Raw genomic sequence first — 24,458 nt, 5'->3', positions numbered from 1 at the left:
TTCGGCTCGGGTCGTGATCCTGGGGTCCTGGGATCGAGCCCTGCATCGGGCTCTCTGCTCAGCGGGGAGCCTGCTTCTCCCTCCCCCACTGCCCCTGCTTGTGTTCCCTCTCTCACTGTCTCTCTCTCTCTGTCAAGGAAATAAATAAAATTTTAAAGATTTTAAAAATTAAAAAAAATAAAATAGGTAATAGATTAAAGCTGGGGAATCACACGGTAAACCCACTGATAAATGTTCTTTCTGTTGGCCTGTAACCTGTTCCCCATGACGGTCAGAAAAGTGTCTGTATGCGCTTTTATCCCATGAAATACACCATATATGTATATATGTATATATATATATTTAATGTCTTACACAATTTAAAGAATAAAGTGAACATCCCTGTACCCCCTTCTCAGTTTAAGAAATAGAGTATTAACAGGTTCCTTAGAATACCCAGGGTCCCCTATCCAGTCATACCATCTCCCTACCCGCTGCCCCTTCCCCAGCCAACCCCTATGCTGAAGTCCCAAACTATTAATTTTCTGTATAAATTTATCACCTCTCTGTATTTTTAAACAGTACGTATTATTTGGTTTTCTTGTGTCTGATCTTCACATAAGTGGAATCGTATTTTGTGTACTCCTCCTGCTTTCCTCGCTTGGTGTTTTGGGGGGTTCTGCCCTATCGGTGCATAGAGTTAGGTTTTGTTCCCTGTTCACTGCTGTAAGGCATTCCGTCACGGGGAGTGGAATGTCTAGTGCAGAACTTGGTTTCTGTGTCCACAGCACCGTTAATGCTCATTAGAGTGTTTTGTGTGGTGATGACCCAAACCATATGAGCGTTCCTGTCCGTGTTTCCCAACACGTGTCAGCCCATGTCCAGGGCAGGTACCTAAGAGTGGGACCGCTGAACTGTAAGATGTGTAAGATGTGCACATGTTCAGCTTTGCTAAGGAACACCCAGCCTGTTTTCAGATGACTTCTGTAACCTACAGTTGTTAGGGCGGCCGGGTGGCTCAGGTCTTGATCTCAGGGTCGTGAGTTCAAGCCGCACGTTTGGCTTCATTTTGGGCATGGAGCCTGCTTAAAAAAAAAAAAAACAACGCAAAACCAAACCAAAAAAACCTACGCTCGTACCAACAGAGATGAGGGTTCCCCTCCCTGCACATCCTCACCACATCGACGTTGCTTATGGAGTGCATCAGTTTGGGGACTATGTTTGAATTGAAAGACACTGCTCACTTCATGATGCTAAGCATGTATTTAAAATGTTTAGGGAACTCTGTCTTTTCTCTTCCATTAAATCCCTATTGGTATCCTTCACTCTTCTTTTCTGGGTTGTCATATGTTGATTATAGGAATTTTTTTTTGAAGATTTTATTTATTGATTTGACAGACAGATCACAAGTAGACAGAGAGACAGGCGGAGAAAGAGGAAAGGAAGCAGACTCCCCACCGAGCAGAGAGCTCGATGCGGGGCTCGATCCCGGGACCCTGAGACCATGACCTGAGCCGAAGGCAGAGGCTTTAACCCACTGAGCCACCCAGGCGCCCCATTGTAGGAATTTTTGAAATATTCTGGATGCTAATCTTTTCCCAGCTCTACATATTGCAGATATGTTTCCTAGTTCTTAGTTTCTCTTATTTTTATGGTATCTTTTGATGAGCAGAAACTCTTAATGCAGTAAATTTCAGTAATCTTTCCCTGCCTGGCTGCATTGCTTTCAATGTCTTGGTCCCGATAATGGGCCAGTCTGTGCATTTCCTCGTTGAGCTTTAGTGCTCTCTCCGTCACAGTCAGGTTTCCATATATACGCAAGGGCCTCTCTACAGGATCTGCATTCTGTCCATTGGCCTGTTTGCTGTTTGCTCTGATAATTCTTTACTGGCTTTCGTATTTTAGTTTTACAAGTCTTACTGTTGGGTAAGGATAGTCCCTCCTCTTTGTTCGTTTTCTTTAGGTTCATCTTGGCTATGATTGGACCTTCGTCCTTCTATGTGAACTTCAGATTCAGCTGTCACATTGCACAAAAAATATCTTTTTTTAAAGATTTTATTTATTTAGGGGTGCCTGGGTGGCTCAGTCGGTTAGGCGTCTGCCTTTGGCTCAGATCATGATCCTGGAGTCTCTGGATCGAGTCCCACGTTGGGCTCCCTGCTCAGCAGGGAGTCTGCTTCTCCCTCTCCCTCTGACCCTTCTCTTGTCCTGCTTCTCTTTCACTCTCTTGCTCTCTCTCTCTCTCAAATAAATAAATAAATAAAATATAAATAAATAAATAAATAAATAAAATATTTATTTAAAAAATATTTTTTAGGGACGCCTGGGTGGCTCAGTGGGTTAAAGCCTCTGCTTTCGGCTCAGGTCATGATCCCAGGGATCTGGGATCGAGCCCCAAATCGGGCTCTCTGCTCAGCAGGGAGCCTGCTTCCTCCCCTCTCTCTGCCTACCTCTCTGCCTACTTGTGATCTCTCTCTGTCAAATAAATAAACAAAATCTTAAAAAATATATATGTTTTTTTTAAGTTTTAATATTTTATTTATTTATTTGAGAGAGAGAGAGCAAGAGAGTGAGGGAGAGTGATAGAGAGAGATCATGAGCAGGGGCAAAGGGCAGAGGGAGAAGGAGAAGCAGACTCCCCACTGAGCAGGGAGCCCGAGGCGGGGCTCGATCCCAGGACTATGAGAACTTGACCTGAGCAAAAGGCAGATGCTTAACCGACTGAGCCACCCAGGCGCCCCCTCCCTGCATCCCACGCTCAGACCTGCTCCCTCTCTCTGTGCATGCACGCATGCATTAAAGGTCTACAGTACAGAGAATGCATTTAGTTTACAGATTAAATGCTTAAAATAATTTTCTTCTCATGAGTCCCAGTGCCCTTCGTGTGTAAAAATAAACTGATCTGCATCAGAAGAACAATGAACACATTAACAGCATCATCTTCAGTCGAAATGCTTGTGCGTTGGGTTAAAGAATTTACCACTGTGCCTTGCATTTCTTCTCTGTGGAAACTTCTTTACTGCACCAGATAAAAATTACCCCTGACGATGGGAATTGTGTCCTGTTGCTGTGACAGGATCGTGGACCTTGTCCATTCTCAGTGAATATTTGTTTAAATAAATTGAGTTTAACTCCTTGATGTAAACATATAAAAGTTTATGACTTTCGGGGCGCCTGCCTGGCTCAGTCGGTGGAGCGTGTGACTCTTGATCTCAGGGTCATGAGTTCAAGCCCCACATTAGGCGTAGAGCCTACTTTTAAAAAAAAGAAACTGCTCCTTGGGATAGAGAGAAAAGACAACACAGGAAATGTTTTCTTCTAGGTCTAGAAACAAAGACTGGAAGTGATGTCTGGCTCCGGGGCACCTTTCTCCAGCTTTGTACACAGTTTTTTGTAGGAGCAATGAACGAAACAATAAATGATACATTGGCTAGCCATTTTAAAATAGAAGACAAGCCCTGACTACTTTTAGGACTCCTGTACAGTGGTTTTAAAGATTTTATTTATTTATTTGACAGAGAGATCACAAGTAGGCAGAGAGGCAGGCAGAGAGAGGGGGAAGCAGGCTCCCTGCTGAGCAGAGAGCCCGACACAACGCGGATCTCAATCCCAGGACCCTGAGATCGGGACCTGAGCCGAAGGCAGAGGCTTAACCCACTGAGCCACCCAGGCACCCCGCCAGTCAGAATTTTTGAAGGCCTCCCAGTCACTTTTTCAAGCTGGCCTAGGAGGAAAAGTGGAGACCTGTCGGCCACATGTGTATTTATTTCTCTTTATTAGTTGTTTTTGCTGGCACGCCTCTAAATCCGGGTTTTACGTCTGTTTCTCTACTGCTTTTGGTTAACATCATCAGTCCGGGAGGGATCTCAGACTCCAGCCACTCCCTTCTGCTGACCTATGAGGCCCCTGAGAGCCCAAGGGGTTACCTGTCCAGATGTGAAGTAGTGTCCCACATGAGTATGGGACAGAGGCCTCGGGCTCCCCGGCAGGAGCTACTGCTTTTATTTTATTTTTTTGAAGATTTTATTTATTTATTTGAGAGATAGCAAGCACACATGTGTGCATGAGCAGGGGGAGGGGCGGAAGGAGAGGGAGAAGCAGACTCCCCACTGAGCAGGGAGCCCCATGTGGGGCTCGATCCCAGGACCCCGAGATCATGACCTGAGCTGTAGGCAGATGCTTAACCCACTGAGCCACCCAGGCACCCCTAGAACTACTACTTAAGACCGTGGCCAAGAGATTGAGAAATGAAAGCAGAAGGGAGTGGCTCTTATACTCGTCCCTGTTTTCCAAATGAGTCCTGGCCCTCTTTCACACTTGCACACTTGGGTCTGAACTTTGAGCTTTTCTTAGATCTCTCGACCTGTTGCAAGAAGCTGGTCTTGGGGGCAGGTGTGCCCCCACCACACCCCCACCCCGCACCAGGCAGCACAGTGCTGTTGCTGGAAATACCAGGTTAATGATCAAGCCAGAATTGATGTCGGCAGGAAATTTGCAAAAGAAGATGTACGAATGACCAAGAATTATGCTCTCCAATATTGCCCTTACCGATCGTCAAAGAAACAGTAAACAGCAATGAGGTGCCATTTTCCATCCAACAAAGAAGCCAGGACAAACAGCATCTTGTACATTGCAGGAAGGCAGTTTGAAACAACCATTAGGATAAGCACTTTGACAATACAGAGTGAGAGCCTTAAAAATATTCACACTTTTGGACACGCTAATTGCACTTCTAGAAATCCAAGCCTAAGGAAATAACCAGAATGCAGACTTAAGCACCAGACTGTTCACGTATTATTTCAAGTAGCTGAAAGTTTGGGTACAACCTGAATGCCCCGAAAATCTGAGAAAGAGCAAACAAAGTCTAGCCCATCTGTATGAAGGACTCTTGTACAACTCTGTAAAGTTTGATTATATGGAATGTTTAATAACAAGAGGAAATGGATCTGAAGTGCTTAGAACTGAAAAAAAAGCAAGACACAAAATCATAAATGTGGTTGGATTGCCTGTACCTTTAAATACACAGGCACACACATACTCCTAACAGAAAGCAAGAGAAAAGGCTAGAAGAAATTATGCCAACATGTTCACACCAGTTTTCTCTGGATGAGGAGCTAATCGATGATTTTATTATTTTTATTTCCTATGCACTCCTGATTTTTTCCCAGATTTTTTTACAATGATTATGTAACTTTATAATAGGAAAAAAAAACAGTCCTTGATGGTCTGTGTTTGGAAGCAGGGAAATACGTGAAGCCTCCCAGTTTGATTCTGGGGGAGGGGAAGGCAGCCGTCAGCCCCCAGGCTGGGAGCGGCAGGGCCCGCTCTGCGGTGAGGGATAGGTTCGTCTCCACTAAACTGTGATCAGGAAGCTTCCTGCCCTTCAGACAGCTCTGGGGAGACACTGCATTCCCTGAGCTGACGTTCTCCCCGTGGTTTGCTATCCACAAAGAGCAGTGGCGCCCCGCTGACCTTGGAGAGCTCCTGGGGCTCCCTTCCTGTTTGTTTCTCCGATCACATCAGAGCTTGGCAGGGGAGGGGGCGAGAAAGAGGAGAGAGGCTTTACTTGGTTCTCAGCATATTCGTCAAGGCTCCTCCGGTGGTGGTGCTGGCTGGCTGCTAATCGAAACGGAGAATTTTACGAATGAGCCATGGCTTAATACTTAGAAACTGGCTGATGATTTGAGCCTGATGCCCCCCCCCACCCGCCCCGGGCACAGGGTGAGGAAGAAGAGGAAGTTCGCAAACTGAGCCTTGAAAAGTCCACATTGGAGATTATTTTCAGAAATCCAGGGCTTTCTGTTCTCTTCTTGCCAGATCTACGTGGGAGGCTCCTGATCAGGTCAGGACCATGGGCAGCAGGCTGTCTAGGAGCTCCCGAGTGGGTAAGAGTGGGTAAGATGTCATCGGCAGTGACCAGTTAGGGCTCTGATGAATCCGAGCTTCTTTTGGCCACGTTACTTGTATGCAGTGATGTTTCACAAGGGCGCTTAAAATAGCCTTTCAGTCTATGTTCTGAAGTTCCTTGTTTATCCTAATAGTTGCTGACCCTGCTCACCCCGCCCTTTCTCCTGCCTTCCCTCCCTCTCTTCTTTTCTTCCGTCTTTGGTGGGACAGAGGTGGCTTTCAGTGACTGGCGGGTATCGATGGTTGTAATTTCTGACTCAGGGCAGTGCAGACTATCAAGGAAGCACTGAAGAGGGCATCACTTCCCATCCCTCTGCCGCCAGGTGAAAGCAGAAATACCTGACTCTCGGGGTGGTGTTAGTGGGAGAGCTGAGCCAGAGCCAGGAGCACAGGGAAACCAGCGAGGCCCCTCCAGGGGGAGGCCCGGCACAATGCCCCCCATCTGTGATGTTTCCAGGCAGAACGGGTTTGGTGGTGGTTTCAGATTTTTCACTTCCTTCTAGAACCCTCTGCTACTGTGGTTCCTGTGATGAATGCGTCATTCAGTTGCTTTTACAAGTGTGTTCCCGGTGCCATTTGACGAGTGGATGAATGGACACATAGGGATGTTATGCCCGAGTTTTCACGTCTGAGAGACCACCAAGGAGCCAAGCACCGATGCAATCACACGAGGGTTTATTTGACAAGCTTAAGCTTGGACCCAAGTATACCCGGCACAGCGGAGTAGGGACTTGGACCCCGAACCAGATTACAGTCAGAGTTTTTAAAGGCAGAGTAGGGGTGAACTCGGCGGTGGGTGAGGACAAAGGGGATTAGGGATGATGTAAGTCTCCAAGGGTTTTTGGAAGCAAGGTCTCTAGGATCTTGAGGGGCTAGCTATTGTTGGGAGAAAGGTTATTTATTACCAATAATAAAAATCTTCTCGTGAGGCCCTTTAGATGTATATCAGTGGGCCATATACTTGGGAATGATTCTCGACACTATCTTGGAGGTTTAGAGATAAAGTTTCCTGAAGGAATTGTTAAAGTAGACTTACAGGATCCTGGTTGGACCTGTTGGAGTAGGGGGTCGGTCAGGCTAGGATTGTCCTTAGCAAAACCTCAAGGTGAGGGCAGTTAAGTCCCCAGGGGAGAGCCACTCTGTCTGTTTCAAGGGCTTGTCAGTAGGTAGGGAATTTTAATGATTTTCTTTTGCCTCCGTTTCCCACATCAGCTAAACCTGAGTGGGATGGCCTTAATTTTCTCGGCCTCCACATTTCCCCCTGAACAATGTTGACCCTTAAATCTTTAAGGTTGTTGAAGGTGAAAGGTCTCATCTTCTGTAACTTCTTCCTGCTGAATAGGGGCGTAGAGTTGTCCCTACTCACTCGGGTCAACACTGGTCAGTTGGGGAATGTGTAGGGGAGTTATGAAAGACAGAGGCAGCTGAGTCCAGGGGAGACGGCTCAGGTGATCTTCCCAAGTGGAAAGGATCATCTGTGGAAGTTATGACAGTGGAGGAGTTGAAGTCAGGTGAGGAGACATGGGAGAAAATAGCAAAACATGATTAGTGTAACAAAAAGAAAATGAAGCTCAAATAAGTTTTTTTGCTATTTGACAAAAAACCCTTTTCCAGTCCAGGGGTTTAAATCAATCATTAAAGGAGAGAGAGACTGTTTAAAGTGCTACCCTGAGTAGGTCAGAACCCAAGAGATATTTTGTGATAATCTGGAACATTAAGATGGCTGCACTTATGTCAGGGCTAGACTCGAGGTGGGTACAGCCTTGTTTTTCTTGGCCTCCACAGGGAGTATGTTACACTGGTTGTGAATCTTAGTAATGAGCTTGGCAGCAGTGGGATCTCTGCTTCGGCGGGACTGGGTTCCAAGTTCAGCAGGGCCCTTGATGTCCCCTGGGCCGTCAATCCCCTGCACCTTGCACCTCCGTGTCACACAAGCGCCTCTTCCCTGTGGTGTGGATGGTTATTTCTGAGCATGTCTCTGGCCACTCATTCATAAGCCTTCTAAGGGCAAAGCGCCCAGCACCCTGTTGGTGCTCACATGCCTGTGGAATGGTTTAAAAACTGTGACTCCTCGTGCCGGGCTAAACTACTTGTGGGTGCATGTGACCTGCTTCAGCCTGGAGAAGGCGAACCGGATTCCCAGAGGCCTGGGGACCATTTCCTAGAGCGCTGCAAGAGTGGGGGAGGGGAGAGGGCCACTGGGGAATGAGCGAGACTCGCTCGGGCTGGGACGCACCCCTCCCACCATGAAATCCGGTGGTGTGAACCCTCTTGGAGGCCCTCTCCCACGCTCGGGCCCTTGCTCCTTCCCGCAAGCTTCCTGCAAGCTGGCGTGGATGGAGTCTGAAATCTCAGTGCGCCTCTCCTTGTGGAAAGGTCACGGCCCCAACCAGAAGCCATGACGCCCAGCGCCTGCCCTTCATCCGCCTTTCTTCCTTCATCTCTCCCCCTGCACGTTGTCCCCACCTCTGCTGCTGCAGGCTTGTTTCCTCCCTCGTGGACACAAAGTTGATTGAGGTCAAACCAGTGAACGAATGTTGGGCATCCGCTACGAACTAGGCACTGAGAAGGGGCTTGCAGGAGGAAGACAGGGAAGCGACTCACCTGAACGCACAGCACAGTTTACAATTGAGTATCTGTCGAGCACAGGTGCCACACAGGACACACCAGCTAGGAACAGTTCTGGGGGCGGCCTCCGATGTGCACAGGCCCCCGGGACCCCTTGCCGGGAAAGGGTTAGAAGTGGTTTTGAACCAGGCAGAACTTGTCGATGGCGTCAGCAGCCAGGCTGGCAGTGCCCAGGGTGGGGAGGTAGGGCCTGTGGGAGGCTGGTCACACGCGGGTCATCAGTGGAGGTGTTTATGTTGTGGAAATTCAAGGGGTGCCTGGGTGGCTCAGTGGGTTAAGTGTCTGCCTTCAGCTCAGGTCATGATCCCAGGGTTCTGGGATCGAGTCCCGCATCAGGCTCCCCACTCGGCAGAAAGGCTGCTTCTCCCTCTGCTGCTCCCCTTGCTTGAGCTCTCTCTCTCAGATAAATAAAAAATCTCTATTTAAAAAAAAAAAGAAAATTCATCAAGTCTTACCTGTAGGATTTTTAGACTTTTCAATACATGCGATGCACTTCATTTCACAGTTTACTTAGAAAAAGTGGTGGGGGGTAGAGGATCAGGCCTGAGGACAGCCCCCTCAGGCTTCTAGAAGGACTGGAGTTAGAGGCAGACGCCGGCAGGTGCAGTGCTGCCTATTTCCAGAAGGTGGCAGCATCGAGCCACTCGAGAAACAGCAGGACCCAGACCAGGATTCCTGGTTTCTTCCCCTCTGCCCCATCTGGGGGTTGAAAACTAACGGATTTTCATCAGATGACTCATCTTTATCCTTGGGATCCAGCTTATCTTCTTCTTCCTTCCATCCTGGTTTTTTATTTCTCCTAAGAGTAGCCCAAGCTGTGTATTTAGAGTGAGAGAGGAAAGGAAAGATCTCGCAAACTCTCAAGTTCATCCCACTGACAGCAGAGAGAAGGTGGTGGTCTGGTTTTTAGTATTTTTTCTTTTTCCTGTCGGGCCGCGGCCCATGGAACTATTTGAGGAAGATTGAGTGCACACGCGGGTTACCCTGTTGAGCCCACTGATGCTTAGCGAAGGCGCCGCTGGGTTTGGGGGACAGCCCTTCCTTGTAGAATACCGGCTTAGTTTGCTTAGTGCTTTTGAACACATTCATGTCCAGTCTCGTCCTTTGTCTGTCCAATAAAAAGCAGCCATATGATTTTCCTATTTAGTTCTTAAACCGTGGCTGTGTAAGTACTCTAGTGTATGTACTGGGTTAAAATCCAAGTGCCACCTTACATTGGTTGGAAGGGAAAGATAGCTTCAGGAGGCCACCAACAGCAGCTAGCCAGCGTCCTCCTCCCTCTGTCCCACCGCCCACGCGTATGCGTCTATTTGTGCGTATTTATGCATTCATCCATCCATCCGTGTTTTGGACATTTTGTTGAGCCTGTCTTCCATCTGTTGTGCACAGCGCCAAGAGCTGGGGACAGAAGGAAGGATAAGAGTATAATCCTTGCCGTGATGGGCACAGTGCAGGGCACGGACTGGTCTTCCTGTTGTAATCACGACACAGCCTGGTCACACTTATCATGGCTATATGTGCCGGACATTGCAGGACACAAGGGAGGGCGTGGGAGACAGAGGTGGCCACCTAGAGAAGGGAATGGCTGTTTCAGTGGTGAAGGGGGAGTCCAGGTTTCCTGGGGAGCATGGCACGTGCTGGGAACAACCAAGCATGCACGTGACCTCAGTGAGGTGTGAGTGTGTTTAAGTGGCAGACACACCAGCAAGGCCAGCGGGGGCTGACAGTGGAGAAAATCACGCGCTCGGTCTGTGCAGGTACAGTTCTCTGAGCTTCCTTTGGAAGATGAGGACCTGGGTCACTAGGCATCAAAACCCCAACCTGCTGCGGATAAACCTCTGTGGCCTGAGGACGTGCGTTCCTCATGGCAGGGATGCAGGTGTTCCTGAATGGGGGGACCATGGACACTGCAGTTCCCCGTTCAAGGCGTCGCCGTATTCAAATGCAACAAGGTCCAAGCATACTTGACTGTCAGATAACCTTTCATGGTTTTCTATGTCAAAGACACATTTTCTAGGACCCCTGTGGGCACACGAACTGTGTTGCCAAAGGATGCCCGTCTGCCAAACGTGGCTTTGCTGATGGAGTGTCACTGGGGAGGTGGGAGGAAGGCAGTTTTATGACACATGAGAGTTTATTCTCAGGATGGATTTTAGAGCCTGAACAAGGACTTACGTACACATACACATGTGGAATTTTTTCCAAATTAACACGGTAGTATGGCGGGTGGCCCCTGTGACATTGAAGATTAACATTGAATAATTTGAAATGTGTTACATTTCTCCTTGAATGTAACATATATTCGGTGTTTTCCACCTTGGAAAATACATCACCACCAGCCACCAAACTCACACACACATGCACTCGTAAGATTTTAAAATACGAAGGCTAGGAGTCCCTTCTTTCTAGCTGACCCTCCTCTCTTTCCCGGCCACCCTCTTTGCTCCACACCACCCCCTGAATCCACTAGAAAGTTTCCCCTAACCTGCATCTGTCCCACACGGCCATTTGATGAGGGCCACACAGGTACAAATTGGGAGCCTGTCCACCGGCCCAACTTGGTCTCACGGTTCATTTACACCAGACGGCCTCGCGTGAGAAACGAGGGTCCTGTGAGATTCACCGAGCCAGCACCTTGCGGAAGTGAACTTGAAGCACCTCGTGCTGCCGGCGATGCCCATGGAGAACGCAGCTCCCACCGCACATCCCTGCCTGCTGTCCTTATAGGAAACGCACACACGTGCAATGAGCACATGTCTCCCCAAGTCATTCCTGGAGTTTGGAATAGTGCTGGCTCACGCGCTTTCCAGCTGAATCAGGTGGATTCTTTAGAATGTACAGTTTCCCATCAGAAATAAAGTCCTTTCGGCATAGGGGTCAACCTCTCCCTGTCCCCTTCAGAGGAGATGTTTATATTTCACTATTCCTCCAGTAAAAGTGACTGAGACCAGGCACTGTGACCAAATAATAATCCGTCCGTACCACAGGCCAACTCGAGAGCAATTTGAAGCACAGCTAGGTCTGTATGGACCTCCGTGGGGAAGTCCTTCCTGTGGTTAAATGAAAGACCACAAAGTAGTAGGTACATTATGATCTATTTAAGTCCAAGAAAATTATATAAAACCATTTATACATATACACATCTGTACGGAAAAGGCATTCAAAGAAGTCTCCAGACTTTTCCAGGTATATTCACTGTACAATTAAGAACAACTGTATCCTTGGGGTGGGGATAGGCCTGAAAAGAGGAGGGTAATGAATTTGAGCAGAAAAGGTCTATGTGCAATTAATTTATATGACTTACACTTTTTTTTTTTAAGATTTTAATTTATTTATTTGACAGAGAGATCACAAATAGGCAGAGAGGCAGAGAGAGAGAGAGGAAGGGAAGCAGGATCCCGGCTGAGCAGAGAGCCCGATGCGGGGCTCGATCCCAGGACCCGGAGATCATGACCTGAGCTGAAGGCAGAGGCTTAACCCACTGAGCCACCCGGTCATGTGAGCAGACACTGTCAACAAGGTGGAGAGAAAGCAGCGTGCTTGTCCAGAACCCTGACTTCAACCTCCCTGCACCCTCTCGAGCCCTTCCTGACGCTAGACTCAGCACGGAGCTGACATATGTAGGGTTCTTTAAAGTTTACGAGTATTTGCAGGCGTTCATTTACTTGAACCTTCCCGACAGCCGTTGGACAGATTTTTATTGCCTTTACTTAGCAGATAACCAAACAGATGCTAAGAACAGGTAAAGGACTTGACTTGGCTCCTAGAATTCCCTGAGTAGGAAACGGATTCAGCTCCAGACCTTCCGAACCTGAAGCCTCCCGCTCTTGCCGCTTCGCCAAGCGGAAAGCCATGGATACCTGCTGGTTTGACTTCATGGTCTTACCGCTTCTTAATAAGGAGCCATTGTCCCGGTTGGGTTTCCAGGTGACGGTGGCCAGCCCCCCTGCTTTCACAAAGGGCAGCTCTCTCTGTCCATCAGCCGAGAAGGTTTGTACTGCTGTCTTCTGGATGCTCCAAATCCCCACCGATCGATTTCTTTTCCCATTATCTTTTCCCAGAGAGCCTTTCCATAAGCTGCTGGCCCAGGGCCTTATCAAGGGGCAGACATTCCGCCTGCCATCGGGACAGTATCTACAGAGAGAGGAAGTAGATCTCACAGGTAAGAAGGGCCCATCGGGTCCCATGCAGGTGCCCGTCCCTTGGCCCCAGCCCCATCCAGCATCCGTTCGCTTCTGGCCGGGTTTTCGTTTGTGTGTAACCCAGAGTCAACCTGGGCATCCCCTCGTGTCCTCGCTCATGTTTGACAGCGTGTCTCAGGAACAGAGCCCGCAGACACAAGAGACACTCTTCTAAGTCTGGGGTACTCCCAGCACTTCTCCCTATGTGGTCTTGAGGCGCACGTCAGAACTCGGGGCCACCCCGATACTGAACCCCTGTGACACCCCAGGGCAGCCCCATCTGGCACTCCCCTGACTTCCTCTGCCCTTTTCCTCAGGGTTAGTACCTCCCACCGGACCCTGAAGTGGCACCGTGACGGTGTCGTGTGCACTCAGCACACTGATGAAATCAGTAGAAAATGGGAGTGGGGGTACTTAGGGGCACCTATGAGAAACCCCCAGAACTCTGGTCATTTAGTTTAGAAAATGCAGTGCCCAATGGAGGGCATCCTGTGACCCCAACAACCCCTTAATCGTAGGCAGCCTCCCAAGCCAAACACTAGAGAAAAGATTTAGATGGAAGCCATCAGTGGAATTACCTACTTAGTGCAGTAATATATCAGGGTTTGGAATGGTCCAAGGGAGAAAAAAAAGCGGGAAAAGCAGAAATTGGCCGTGTTTCAGCAACACGGACCAGAGGGGAAAGCAGCCAAATCCAAAGGGCTTATGCATTTCAGTTGTTAGCAAAGTGCTCTGTGTGAATGCAGGATTGCCGTGTACAGCTGGGCAGCGTGTGGACTGCACAAAGGCACCCAGCCAAGGGGGCAGGCGGGGCCTGACCTCCAGCCACTTGCCAAACCATACACCTCAGTGCCAAGAGAAGGCACCTTTCTCTAACTTCTCAACCACTCTGCCCAGATAGTTGACTTTTTCCTAATTTGCACAACAGTGTTGGAAAGAGTAGCTACAGCCCAGAAAAGGTGTGCAGAGTAAACAGAGCAGTGGTTCCCTGAGCCACAGCCTGGATAAAGCAACTTCAGTCTCCCTTTGCTCCAATGTCATGGAGCCAGGTAATGTTGTGAACATCTTTTCCCTTCCCATGCAGACTTGCCCCTGGGAGAGAATACTTGGGTCAGCCAGGGCAGGTTCTGTCTCCTCGTGGGTGTTCTTCTGCTGAAGCATGGAATTAGCTCTTAGGTACACACATCAGTCCCTTGGGAGCTTGGCTGCCATTGGAGTCTGGGACTGTGTGGCTGAAAGGAACAGAAATGCACCCAAAGGCAAGTTGAGCACAGGATTTGAGATGCCACCCCAAGCCAGCTGCCAGTGCTCCGGCCAGCTCACAGCACACCCGCAGCCACCGGGTGACACACAGATGCCAGTCCTAGGACTTTCTCCTCCCTCCTTCAATAGCCTCCGGTCCCTCTTTGTCCCCTCTGTTCTTCTGCCCTGATCTCCTTCTCCCACCAGGCTGGGCTTCTGCTCTCCCCGAACTTCAGGTTACAAGGTGGCCTCAGGGAGCCACGATGCCATGTCTGGCCCCATCTCCTTACGACTTTACTGTAGTTCCGGTGCCTGGCAACACTGAAACAAGAGTTTCTCTCTCGGGGCACCTGGGTGGCTCAGTGGGTTAAAGCCTCTGCCTTCAGCTCGGGTCATGGTCTCGGGGTCCTGGGATCGAGCCCCGGGTCGGGCTTCCTGCTCAGCGGGGAGCCTGCTTCCCCCTCTTTCTCTGCCTGCCTCTCTGCCTACTTGTGGTCTCTGTCAAATAAATTAAAAAAAAATAAAAAAAAGAGTTTCTCTCTCTTAGTTCTGGGTCCCGAGAAAGACCTTGGCTTTGCCAGATGTCCGTTCTTGTCCCGGCCGCTGGGGCTTGGCCACAAGGTCCCCACATCCCAGCCTAGCCATGGAAGACCTTCTCCGCCAGCGCCCTCGGGACTGGTGGTGTGGGGGTGGGGAGGAGCCACAGGCCCTGCGTGCGTGGCGGGCTGGCCCCCAGGGCACACCGCATTCCACGGAGCCTGGTCGCACGAGACCGTGTCGTGGAGACCAGAGTGACCCCTCAGGGGGCTTTGCTGCTCTGAGACCCCCAGAGCCACACCTTCTGTCCCTGTGCGTTATTTCGGAGCGCAGGTGCGGTTCCCGTTCACGCGGAAACGAGGGAGACGCTGGAGGTGACGTGGGAGAAGATGAGCAAGTCCAGACACAACGGGGTGGACCCCGAGGAGGTCGTCGAGCAGTACGGCCTCGACACCATCCGGCTCTACGTCCTCTTCGCCGCCCCGCCTGAGAAGGACATCCTGTGGGACGTGAAGAGTAAGGCCCTTCCCCTCCGCCGCCGCCTCCTTTGTGGTCCGCCTCGGGCGCCCGAGGAGTTCAGGGAAGGAACTGTCTGGGCTGAAGGCCGTAGGCAGGGGTCTAGGAATCCGTTCCGGGAAGCGGGCAGCGTGGTGTGTCCCACGTCCTGTGCCCTTCCTAGCCCGCTGTTCCCAGATGGACGGAGCCTCCCTGGGTGGGGGAAGCTGGTGGCCATTGTGGGTTCCCAGTCCTCGCCCCAGGTTTGTGGACGCAGCGTCCGGGGGACTCCAGGAAGCCACCTTTGGCGAGTCTGTGGTGTGCTGCCGGGTCTACAGGGACCCTCCCGAGGACATTCCCCGGGATCCAGACTGGCTTCCATGCCACCCCACGCCCCTCTGTGGCCCACGGAGGCCAGTCCCCTCTTGATCCACCCTGAAAGGTTCTAGAGCAGGGTCGTTGCCCAGGACCTGCTCCTGATGGTACCTGGGACCCCCTCCCTCGCCCACAGCCAGTCCCCAGAACCCCATCACAGGAGAGCTGTCCCTGCAGAGCTGGTTAGACCTGAAAAGGCGGGAGGTAAAATCCCCAGGCGTCCTAGCATACACGGTCCAGCGGTCACTCGGTCTTCCTTCCTGCGGGCTACCTCACGGGTGGCTGTGTGCGGGAGCAGCCAGATGCCCTTGCCTGCGACAAGTGTGTCACAGGGGCTGGTCCCAGAACCGGCTGTGTTAGAATCACTGGGGACGGACCAAGGGCACACGTGCGGGCCTGGGCGTCTTTGGGGACACCTTGGCAGCAGCCGGCTTTCTTACTCAAGACAGCTGTGGGCACTTAAGGCCCGCCCTGGCCCAGGCTTCTGAGGTCACCGCGTGGGCCGGGGTGGTGGGCGGCCGGCAGTCCGAGTAACCGTGGGACCCAGGGCTCTGGGGTGGGACGGGGTCCATGCTGCTCTGAGCTCCCGGACGCTGGAAGCCGGGGCGGCCTCCGTAGCTCCCGTCGGGACACAAGGAAGCGTGTCTTCAACGCACACATGCCTCTCTGGGCTTGGGGAGAACCAGATCAGTCACTCACGGGTCTTTCTTTCTCTGTCTCGTTTCCTGACATGAAACTCAGCCGACGCCCTGCCCGGGGTGCTGAGGTGGCAACAGCGTCTGTGGGCCTTGGTGACCCGCTTCATCGAGGCCAGGGCTCCTGGGACGGCTCTCCAGCCCCAGCTGCTGAGTGACAAGGAGAGAGCCGAGAGCAGGAGGCTCTGGGAGTACAAGAACTCGGTCATCTCTGAGGTCAGGAACTTTCTGGGGCTGCTGGTTAGTTCTGTGACTGAGTTCGCTTGGTCCAGGTGGACGGGCCTGCCTCCTTCCTCAGGCTGGCGGCCCCCCTGGTCTGGAAGGGCTGCTCTCACCGTGTCGAGTCGCTCACCAAGCTGGAGCAGCAGTCCACGTGCTCTCTCGGAGAGACACGCTCTCAGGAAAGGGCTTCCTCTGACAGTGTCCACCACGTGTGCACCCCAGATCCCAGGAGGCCGCCCCCTTCCCGGAGTGCCACACTTAACACACGGGGGCAGAGAACCAAATACAGGACCCCTACAATTGAGGTGAACAGAAACAGAAGTGTAGGGTTGAAGGGGGCATAAAGAGACTGCTCTGTACAGATGGGGACAGAGATGAGGCCCGGAGCCAAGAGAGTTCCTGGATGCCCCGCGTGGTGAGCACTCCCCCACCCGGTGACGTTGTTACACAGCATCCGTGTGAGTCACTGTGGGTTAACTTTTGCCAATAAATGATGTGTTTGTGTTACCTTCATAGACAATATTTTATCGTCTAAATCGTTTTCTTTTTTTCTTTTTTAAAGATTTTAATTTGGGGGGTGCCTGGGTGGCGCAGTGGGTTAAAAGCCTCTGCCTTCAGCTCAGGTCATGATCCCAGGGTCCTGGGATCGAGCCCCGCATTGAGCTCTCTGTTCGGCAGGGGCCGCCTGCTTCCTCCTCTCTCTCTCTGCCTGCCTCTCTGCCTACTTGGGATCTCTGTCTGTCAAATAAATAAATAAAATCTTGAAAAAAAAAAAAAGATTTCAATTTTGAGTAATCTCCATACCCAATGTGGGGTTCAAACTCATGCCCCAAGAGTTGTGAGCCAGCCAGCTGCCCCTGATTCCTTGTGAGAGAGTCTTCGTTGATAACAGATCCCTATAAATTTCTCTAGACGTCTGATACCATACCATGACATTTGCTTTTTTCAGCACTTTTTGAAAAAAATGTCACATGTCTTTGGAAGAAGACATGGAGGGGATCCAAAGCTTATGTGGTACTGGGTCCCGGACACCCCAAATACTCCGCAGGCCAAATTTTTAATTCTATTTTTACTTTTTGAGAATTGCTGGTTTGAACTCATAAAGTCAGCCAAGGTCACTTTTCTGGGCTCGTAACTGATGACTTTGCAGGAACAGGGTTTTCATGAGACCCTGAGTCCAGCATGGTCTCATTCAGGGACACTTGCTCAGGGAATATTCCCGACCCCTCTACTCTAGTGTAAAGACACAGAGTGCATGCAGCTGAGCTTCGTGATGTGAGTGATGCCCGAGTGATTGTTTCCATGCCACATTCTTCCTCTAGATTTGGTACATTCTTCTCTTCTGTCACATCATAGACTAGGGGTATTTCGACAAGTCAGAAACTCTTGGCATCTGTAGACTTGTTTTTCTGTATTCTTGGCCGTGGTCGAAATCGAGAAGCCCATAAACAGGAAGGAGCTGACAAGTCCTATCAGTGTTCTTACTTCGATTCCATATCTGAACATGCAAAACTCACCTTATCCCGTATACAAATAACCTCTGTTGTGAATGAAAGTCACGGAGCCGCAGAGAAGGGACATCCCATACCCCATCTCCTGGTGATTGTTGTCATCTGCGGGTCCTGCTTTGTGTCCGGGTAGTTGGTAGCGTTCGATGTCCCCCCAGGGAGAACCGACACTGTCCCCAATGTGGGGGAGCAGGAAGTGTGGAACCACGGAAACACGGTTGACCCTGATTTTAAAAATCTTTGTGCCAGTGAAACGTTAATCATGATCATTCAAGATAATGAATGCCTTTGTAAATATCTTCGCATTCATTTAATTCACATTGTTTGAATAATTCACTTGCTTTGTTGTTGTGTTGCATTGGTCTTTGTGGAAAGCTTAAAGGGATTTTGAAGAAAGTAAATTATTCAACTTTTACCCGTAGGTGACTGCCCATTTCACAGAGGACTTCTCACTGAATTCTGTGATTTCTCAGCTGATGGGACTCACCAGTGCCCTTCTGGTAAGTGGCCCTCCTGTCCTCATTTGCTGGTAGCAGAGGACAGGGTGGCTTCTAGCCGCATTGGGAGGTGGACTGCAAGGTCCTGGGTCGTGGATAGAACAGGACCATGGCGTCTCCTCCTTGGTGTGCTCCGTTATATTAAAGAAGCATTCCCCTCCCCACCCCCCCAGTCACAACCTTGCTTTATAGCTGGAAGGTTCTTAAAGATTGTCCAGTGGAAAGCCTACCCCTCAATCCCTTCCCCCACTCCCATATTTTGCAGATGAGGACACTGACACCCAGGGAGGTTCAATGACATGTCTGGTTGATTAGTGACAAATCAGAACCAGACTCAAGCCCCCTTGTCTTCCAGCTCTCCTCTTTCCTTCCTGCTTCCTCTACCTGCTCTCCTGATTGATCCAACACCCCCTTGGTATCATTAACGTATTACACTCCTTTAACCAAAACCGATCAGATTTGTGCTCACTAAAAACAAAAGTCAGCCTTTTTAGCATAGACTGCTCTTCTTGCTACGGGTGACTAGAATTTTTCTTACCGGGGGAAGAATTTGTCAACAAATGGGAGTTTGGGGAAGTGGTTAGCTGTTTGGACAAGAAACAACCAAAAAAAGGGACATGAAAAGTATCAACAGATTCCTTTTATCATGAAGCTCCTCCCAGACTTTAAGAACAGTGGAAGAAATTTACGGGTTTGACTACATAAAACCTGCCATTTTTAGTATATTAAAACATGCCATGTTACAAAGCAGGTAAAACCTGGGGAAAACATTTTATAACAAATATGTCCGACATGAGGCTTAACATCCTTAATATATAAAGAGCACTTTACATGTGAATATCAAACTACCTGACCTAAAAATGGTCAAAGGATGTGAAAAGAGAATCACCCACAGAAAATGGGATAGAAATAATCTGTAAACCTGGCAGAAAAAAAAGTATTTACCTTACTAATGATCATGAAATGCAAATTAAAAACACAATGCTTTTTTTTTTTTTTGACCTTTTTAAAATAAAGTCTGTGCTATGACAAAGACAGTGAGACAGTGTCATATCCCAGCAGTTGCCTTGGTTGTTGTAAGCTTGCCAGGAAGAACTTTGGCTTTGAGGTCGGCATCCCTACGATGGTTTATGTCCTTTGACTCAGGGCCAGCCTGTGGCAGGTGACTTATAATCACAGAGACGTAGAACCCCAGCTGTCCTCAATGCGGACATCATGAGATAACGTCTATCATATCAATAGGGAGGAAATGTGCCACGACCATTCACATCGTGTCTTCCAGGAATCCTTAGTATCAGAAACCGTTCCTGATTCAACATCAAGTAAATACACAATACAGAAATGCTCATAGGATAAAAATTCCAGTTGAGCAAAGGGTATGGGGACAGATGTGTATATTCACATATTTTTGGAGACCAGGATAAAATACATTAGGTTTTTTTCTGGGTGGTATAACTGTGAGTGATTTTGTATTTCCCAGATTTTCTTTGCTGAGTGTGTATGGGTCTTTTTTTTTCCCAAGATTTTATTTATTCATTTGTCAGAGAGAGAGAGAGCACAAGCAGGGGGAGCAGCAGGCAGAGAGAGAGTGAGAAGCAGACTCCCCACTAAGCCGGGAGCCCAATGCAGAGGCTTAATCCTAGAACCCCGGGGTGATGATCTGAGCTGAAGGCAGGCGCTTCACCAACTGAGCCCCTCAGGGGTCCCGTGTGTGTGTTTTTTTAATCAGGAAAAAACTGACAAATATTACAGAAAAATGAAATTTCTCCCCAGCAGCAAGTTCTGTCTGCAGCCCTTCTGGTAGATGCTCTCTGTATCCATTCCCATGGAGTTATATTCTGATTTCTTGGGCAGTTTTGCAAAGATCATATAGGCATGCTTTTTAAAAAAAAAAAGTATAATATTTTTGGCCTCTTTTTACCTAGCAAAATACCTTACGTGGGTGTTAAAAACACAGATTGAGTTGCTACTACCATCGCCTTAGGCTGGTTTTTATCATGACCCTCCCCCGCCCCCCTGGCCAGCCTCTAGGAAACTCAGTACCACCATCCTTCCCACAGCCACTTCTCTCTGGGCTGTTCTTGGTTTGCACTCGCCAGCTCACACCCTGCTTTGCTGACCACTCTCCCTCCCCACCCACAGCCTGTGGAATCAGTGACACCCTCGATTCATCTGTCACTTTTCTCCCCCATTGGCTATAACCTCCTTGAGGGCAAAAGCTTCTGGACATTTTATCCCTAAAGTCAAGCATCCAGTAGGTACCCCATACATTCAGTGGGTGTGGCTGCGTTCTGGGACTACCTGCACCGCAGGAAGAAACTGGGTGTTCACAGTAACCGGCACAGCTGTGTAATAGGACCCCCGAGACCCCTGAAGGGGCAGGAGGACCCCTGCCCTGGGTGTTTCACATCGTAAAGCCTGTGAGTGAGTCGCTGCATGCCTCACTGGTCCTGCAGCGCATGGGAAACCTCGCAGAGTGGTCAGGAGTTTCTGATTCAGCAGGGCGCTGGGTGGCTCAGGTCATGACCCCAGGGTTCTGGGATCGAGCCCCGCATCAGGCTCCCTGCTCTGTGGGAAGCCTGCTTCTCCCTCTCCCTCTCCCACTACACCCCTGCTTGTGTTCCCTCTCTGCTCTCTGTCAAATAAATAAAATCTTTTTTTAAAAAAGGTGAGGGGAAGTTTCTGATTTAAGACAGCTGGATTCTCATGGGGGCAACGACACTTGGTCAGCCACAGACCCTTGGGCCGGGGCGTGGGGGAGGGGGGCGGGCGGGGAGCAGCAGCGCCCTCTGAGGTTCTGTTGGGAACTATGGAGTCAGCCTTGGACCAAGGGCACAGGACGTGCTCAGTGAAGAGCGGAGCACTATTTTTAATACTATTTTAATACTCTGATGAAACGGGGCGAGTTCTGCATCCAGAGCAAACGTGGATGGGAGGGAGGGCTTCTGCCTACCTGCTTGCGTCTCTGGCCTTCAGAGATGCGCATGGCCTTCCTCACCCAGTCTCTGTTCTCCCACTGTTCTTTCTGTTCCTCAGCAAGCTTCTCCGAGAGTGGTTCTCCACAGCCGCGAGTTTGAGGACGTGCTCTGTGCCCTGGTGGTGATGGCTGCCCCGATGGCCCCCCACATCGCCTCGGAGCTCTGGGCTGGTAGGTGGGGACGTCCCCGTGGGCCCCGTTGCTGCCCTCGGGGGCTGCCCGGCCCTCCTGTCGGGCAAGACGCGGGGCTCAGATGGCCTCGGACGTGGGCTCCGGCATCGGGCCTCTGTACCGGGGACCCCTCTGTCTTGTAGTCGGAACGGTGGTACTTCTGCGGGGTCACCCCTGCAGAAGGGGAAGACCCATTCCCACTTTGGCACAATGGGGGCCCCCCCAGCTCTCCATAGGCCAAGACCCCGTGTTCTCTTTCTAAGGTGGAAACGCAGGTTTAGTCCCACTTTACAGATGGGGAAAAGGGCACCTGGAGTCAACTTTGCAGACCTAAAACTTTCTTTTTCCTTTTTGACAGAGAGAGAGATCCCAAGTAGGCAGAGAGGCAGGCAGAGGGAAAGAGGGAAGCAGGCTCCCTGCTAAGCAGAGAGCCCGATGCGGGGCTCGATCCCAGGACCCTGAGACCATGGCCTGAGCCGAAGGCAGAGGCTTAACCCACTGAGCCACCCAGGCGCCCCCAGACCTAAAACTCTAACTTAAACTGAGATTCAGTCTCTCCAGCAGACCGTCATTCCTCAACCGGGCGCTGGAGTGAGTCCCACTGCCTGAGGCTCACTCACAGGACCTAAATGTAGAAGCTTCCGCCCCACCCACCCCCTGGGAAGTCCCCATTCTGGAGCCTGGGGAGTGACTGGAGAGTGTTTTGGGTTTTTTTAAAGATTTTATTTATTTGTTTGACAGAGAGAGAGCACAAGCAGGGGGAGCGGCAGGCAGAGGGAGAAGGAGAAGCAGACTCCCCGCTGAGCAGGGAGCCTGACATGGGGCTCTGGGGTTCGATCCCAGGACCCCAGGATTGTGACCTGAGCCATAGGCAGACACTTAACCGATGGAGCCACCCGGGCTGGAGAGTTTTTAACCAGCTCCTGGGTGATTCTGATGCACAGGCCAGTGGGAGACTGTGTCCCTCTACTGTGAGGACCTGGCTCTCAGAGGAAAGCCTAAAGCAAGACTTCACGCACTTTTCCTCTCAGAAGGCAGCCCCTTGAGAGCATTTTCAGGGCCCACTGGTCGTTCTAAAAGGCCATCACTAGAAATACCTACATCCTCTCCTTTTACGAAATAATTTGAATGTTCTTTACCCTAAGCTGTCTTCAATAGTTAATTCTTTCTTTTCCTTTTTATCATCTCTATTTTTTTGTTAACTTTAACGTGGAACTACTTTCTCAGATAGTGTGAGGTTTATGGTGTCTTCCCATGTCCTATTTTTGGACACAGAAACCAGTTATAATGATACATTATTGCTTTAAAAGTTGAATAGCTAATTTTTAGAACACATGCCTAAATAGAATGCTGGCCCCAAAGAGACACAAAATATGAAGGCTTTTGATACACATCCTCAGATCTGCTTCTGATTCTCTGAATCATAGGTGGATAGGTACAGCAAGAGCCTCCGTCATGATTCTGGGGCTTTGGCAAGGACTTTGCAATCCCTTGGCGATAAACTCGCCCTGCACGGTAGAGTAACCCCACCGGGGCCCATGCCCTCCCTCCGAAACCCTGAGTGATATGCTCCCGCCTGGCTGCCATGAGGATGAATGTCACGGCTAGAGCGGGTGGCTATGTCTTAGAAGAGTTCAGGCCCCCAGGCCTTGGCCTCACTGTCACAGGTCTCGTGTGGCCCGTTGGGACCAACTCAAGGCAGTCAGGATGTGGAGCGACAGTTTGCCCATCTTTGCTTTACATGGGGCTCTGATCGGTTTCCTGTGGGTTTGAAAAAAAAAAAAATTGTCATCTGTATTTCCAGTTTAAAAACAAGATATACTTGTAAACGTTTTGATTTTTCTTTTTTTTTCCTTAAAGTTTTGTTGTTTTTTTTTTTAAGATTTTATTTGACAGAGAGAGATCACAAGTAGGCCAAGAGGCAGGGAGAGAGAGAAGAGGAAACAGGCCCCCAGCTAAGCAGAGAGCCCGATGCGGGGCTTGATCTCAGGACCCTGAGATCATGACCTGAGCCGAAGGCAGAGGCTCAACCCACTGAGCCACCCAGGCGCCCCTGATTTTTCTTTTTTAACTTGTAAATGTTTTTAATCACTGTATTAATTGCCCCCAGGCATGGCTTTGGTAACTGCCCAAGTGACATGTCTGGCATTAGCTCCCATAATCCGCCAGGGACCAAGCCCGTGCAGAGATCTGAGTTTCTGCTTCAGATCGTGCCCTTGAAGGGGAAAAGACAGGAACGTTTTTAAGACTCTCGATCTATGTTTTCAGACTGCTTTCCTGGAAAGTTATCCCCGTTTCCTCTCCAGGCTCTGTTTCTGGAGTATGTTTTCTGTTTCGCTGATTTAATTATCGGATTTTTCAACATAGTTTTAACATCTGGTGGCGGGCTAGCCTCCCTTCATTTCTTTTCTTATAATTATTTGAGTGCTTCTCACCTGTTTATTCCTCTCGGTAGATCTCTGGTATAATTTTATTATTAAAGTCCTTCTGATTTCACTTGAAATGTGGTTAAATCCAGAATAAATTTGGGAAAGCCTTACATCTTTACCCCTCCCAGACCTCCGTATGGTCTGCCTCTCCCTTTTTTTTTTTTTAAGGTTTTATTTTGGGGACGCCTGGGCGGTGCGGTTGATCAAGCATCTGACTCGTGGTTTTGGCTCAGGTTGTGATCTCAGGGTGGTGAGATCAAACCCGGTGTCAGGCTCCTCTCTCGGCGCAGAGTCTGCTTGAGATTCTCTCTCCCTTTCCCTCTGCCCCTCCTGCCCATGCTCCTCCCCTCACACTCTAAAATAAATAACTTAGTTAAAAAAAAAAAAAAAAGATTTGGGCGCCTGGGTGGCTCAGTGGGTTAAAACCTCTGCCTTCGGCTCAGGTCGTGATCTTGGGGTCCTGGGATTGAGTCCCGCATCGGGCTCTCTGCTCAGCAGGAAGCCTGCTTCCTCATCTCTCTCTCTGCCTGCCTCTCTGCTTACTTGTGATTTCTCTCTGTCAAATAAATAAATAAAATCTTTAAAAAAAAAAAAAAAGATTTTATTTTTAAGTAA

At 49.8% G+C, this 24,458-nt stretch overlaps 1 protein-coding gene across 2 annotated transcripts in view; it reads left to right on the top strand.

Moving 5' to 3' along the window:
* LARS2 (leucyl-tRNA synthetase 2, mitochondrial) overlaps nt 1-24,458 on the top strand; it is a 153,236-nt gene that overhangs the window by 112,529 nt on the left and 16,249 nt on the right. For both annotated transcript variants that reach the window (XM_080805188.1, XM_080805187.1), the window contains 5 exons: nt 12,576-12,676; nt 14,808-14,990; nt 16,086-16,255; nt 18,192-18,269; nt 21,303-21,414. In XM_080805188.1, coding sequence (XP_080661314.1) covers nt 12,576-12,676; nt 14,808-14,990; nt 16,086-16,255; nt 18,192-18,269; nt 21,303-21,414 — 644 coding nt within the window. The remainder of the gene's footprint in view (nt 1-12,575; nt 12,677-14,807; nt 14,991-16,085; nt 16,256-18,191; nt 18,270-21,302; nt 21,415-24,458) is intronic.

The sequence above is a fragment of the Martes martes genome (genome assembly GCF_963455335.1).
Source record: "Martes martes genome assembly, chromosome: 1".
NCBI classification, from domain to species: Eukaryota; Metazoa; Chordata; class Mammalia; order Carnivora; family Mustelidae; genus Martes; species Martes martes.
Note: the sequence above shows the minus strand (reverse complement) of the source record. Positions and strands in the feature narration are given on the sequence as shown.